This window comes from Cyprinodon variegatus, unplaced genomic scaffold, assembly GCF_000732505.1.
Source record: "Cyprinodon variegatus isolate N-32 unplaced genomic scaffold, C_variegatus-1.0 Scaffold606, whole genome shotgun sequence".
In the NCBI taxonomy this organism is placed as follows: Eukaryota; Metazoa; Chordata; class Actinopteri; order Cyprinodontiformes; family Cyprinodontidae; genus Cyprinodon; species Cyprinodon variegatus.
Genome location: NW_015151059.1, coordinates 336,396 through 339,225, shown reverse-complemented (window position 1 = coordinate 339,225; position 2,830 = coordinate 336,396). Strand labels below are relative to the sequence as shown.

The 2,830-nt window shown below is 36.5% G+C and overlaps 1 protein-coding gene across 1 annotated transcript in view; it reads left to right on the top strand.

The window, feature by feature from the left end:
- Positions 1 to 2,830, top strand: part of LOC107096215 (CUGBP Elav-like family member 1) — a 68,004-nt gene that overhangs the window by 57,067 nt on the left and 8,107 nt on the right. Inside the window, exon 11 of the mRNA XM_015392785.1 lies at positions 444 to 587. Coding sequence (XP_015248271.1) covers positions 444 to 587 — 144 coding nt within the window. The remainder of the gene's footprint in view (positions 1 to 443; positions 588 to 2,830) is intronic.

Sequence of the window (2,830 nt, the reverse complement as noted above, 5' to 3'; positions counted from 1 at the left end):
CATTATTATGGAATCGGTATCGGCCGATACTGCACAGCCAGGTATCGGGTATCGGTATCGGGGCCAAAAAATGGCATCGGTGCAACACTAATTGAAACACTAGCTTTAATGGGCAGTGTCATTCAAAAACTTCCAAACCCATACTGTAGCACTCAGTCAAAATGTGGGAATAAGTAAGGACTTGGAGAGTCCTTGGAGAGCTGACTGCCACTCAGATTTCCTGCGGTACTTGAACAATGTAACTAATTTTCCTATTTCTTATTTGTGAAATGCTTCGTCAGTTCTGTGCCTGATTTGACAGAAAGCACAGCTGCCAAATGGGGTTTTGATATTTGGTCATTTGCTTTTAGTTCAGAATGGTGGGCAGGTTTAGAGGAAGCCATTTTTCATGGTCCCTTTGATCTTAAGTTCTTTTTTACTTTGACAGAGGCCTTTTTTTGCAGGTCCAGAAGGAGCAAACCTTTTCATTTACCACTTACCCCAGGAGTTTGGAGACCAGGATCTGTTGCAGATGTTTTTGCCCTTCGGAAATGTGATCTCAGCGAAGGTTTTCATTGACAAACAGACCAACCTTAGCAAGTGTTTTGGTGAGTTACATATTCTACTGATGACTTGAGTAGCTGAACTTAATTATTATAGAACTTAAATGTTTTTCCAGTAGCTACACATTTGTTCTCTATGTAGTCTGGCTTTCCCCCAAAGGCTAAACATTTGTTTGGCAGGTCAGTTTGAGGCTCTGCAAAATGTCTTTACGGTTTCATGATTGTCACTACCCGATCCGTACCGGAAGGACAATCCGTACCATCAGCTCATTTGCGCGTCCGCAAAACAGATATTCATCAGGTCGTCATAAATAATGTAATTATGCTACAAAAAATTCTTATTTATATCCTTAACTCACTAAAGAATGCTAATACAGATCTTTAAACATGTTTTAATTACTTTCTGAGACAATTTGATGATTTTTCCATTTTCTCCGTTAAACAGCTTCTCTGATGTCATCATGGGACATGCTCAGAGCAGTCCGGCAAAATATGATAAAACCATGTTTATTAGCATTACAGTTATGTTTCATGTCTTGTTTAGCACTATATACCATAATGTTAACACGAAAGGAAAAAACTAAATAAAAAAAGACTAGATTTATGTTTAAAGCCAAAGCTGAAAAAGTTAGCTCCTGGAAGTAGTGTATGGTCCTATTTCTGGTACAGATCGGGAACAGACGATTGATAAAACAGAAAGATTTTAAATGCATTCATTTTCTCAGGAAATATTTTATTAACCTTTAACACATTATAGGTTAGTACTCTTACTATTTTTAGGGATGAAAACACTTAATTTAGGTCTGTTTTACAAAGAGAAATTAAGGGTGACCCGGATTTACATCTTGTTGCGCAAATCAGCTGATTCTACAGATTGTTCTACCGGTACAGATCGGGTAGTGAAAATGATAACAGTAAAGAACATTGATTTTTGAAAAAGTCCTTTGAGTGTGTGCAAGTGTGTGTGTACACTGCTGGTTTTACAATTTCTATAAATTTCTTTTGATAATGTAGACAAATTTCAAGCTATGAGTTTTGTCCATTGAATACTGTGATAAGCTCTAGTCTGCCTCAGAGCTGAAATTGAATGAGTCATTTAGTATAAATTTAGCAATGTACGCCTGGTAATTGGTTACTAAAGTTTATAACCCATCAGTCTGCATCAAGTAAAGGACTTATAGAACCTAGCTCTGTCAGGGTTGGTGGATGTTGTATTGGCCCAAATGCACTAGAAGATTCAGAGATCATTACTTGAAAAATTTAATGAAGAAGAAGAAATACAAAATCTATAGTCCAGAACCAATCGACAAGAAAATCCAAGAACCAAAAAACCAGGAGACACTGAGGAGGAATAAACCTAAAGAATCCAGGAATGAGGAACTGAACAGGAGGTGTATATATGGTAGATAGAAGCAATTAGAGGACTGATTAGCTAATGGGGAACAGGTTTGGATAGAGTAAATAGAAGGACCTAAGGGGAAAGGAAAGGACACTAAGGAGCAGCAAAACTAAGAATACAAAAAGTTATATCTGTGAAGTTTCTCAGTCATCCAGGTCATGGAAAAGCTTGAAGGAGTTAAGTCTAGGCAACTGGAAGTGAAGATTTCTGGAAGACGTTTCTCCTCTCATCCAAGAGGCTTCTTCACTCCAACTAGTGGTGAGATTAATATACTGTAGGTCTAACAAAGAATTAGGGGGAACAAAAAATTATGTACATCTAGAGAACAATAAAGAACTAAACAAAGCATATTTGAGAACTCAAAAAAATAAAAACTTAACAGAAACAAAAGCTCAGTGTGAAGGATCTGCTGATATGCCTAAATAAATTGACATCAATTTAAAAAAATGCAATATCCCAAATTTTTATGCTTTCTTTACAACTAAATATTCTCTGAATTACTCTAAGCCTTGCCAAAGTTATACACCATGTAATTTTATTTTATAAAATGAAGCTGGCTGATATTGTGCTAACCTAAATATTGAACTTACCTAATCCTAATGCTAATCAAGTGTGTTGCCTAAAATAAAGAAACATTTTCAGTTTAAGGCTTAAATGTTTTGTCAATGAAAAACAATTTAGGTATTTCTAATTCATCTTGTCATGGTTTTATCAAGAGCTCGTAACCAACATGGAGAGAAACCAATTCAGAGAGACAAGGGGAAAGGTTTAACAGGTTTATTGAATAGATAATGCTGAATCAAGTGTTACTCTGAACACTGCTCAACCGGAACTGAGGGGAAGACACAGTGGCTCAGTAGGAAACTTGGTTCTTCAACTTGAAGAGGAG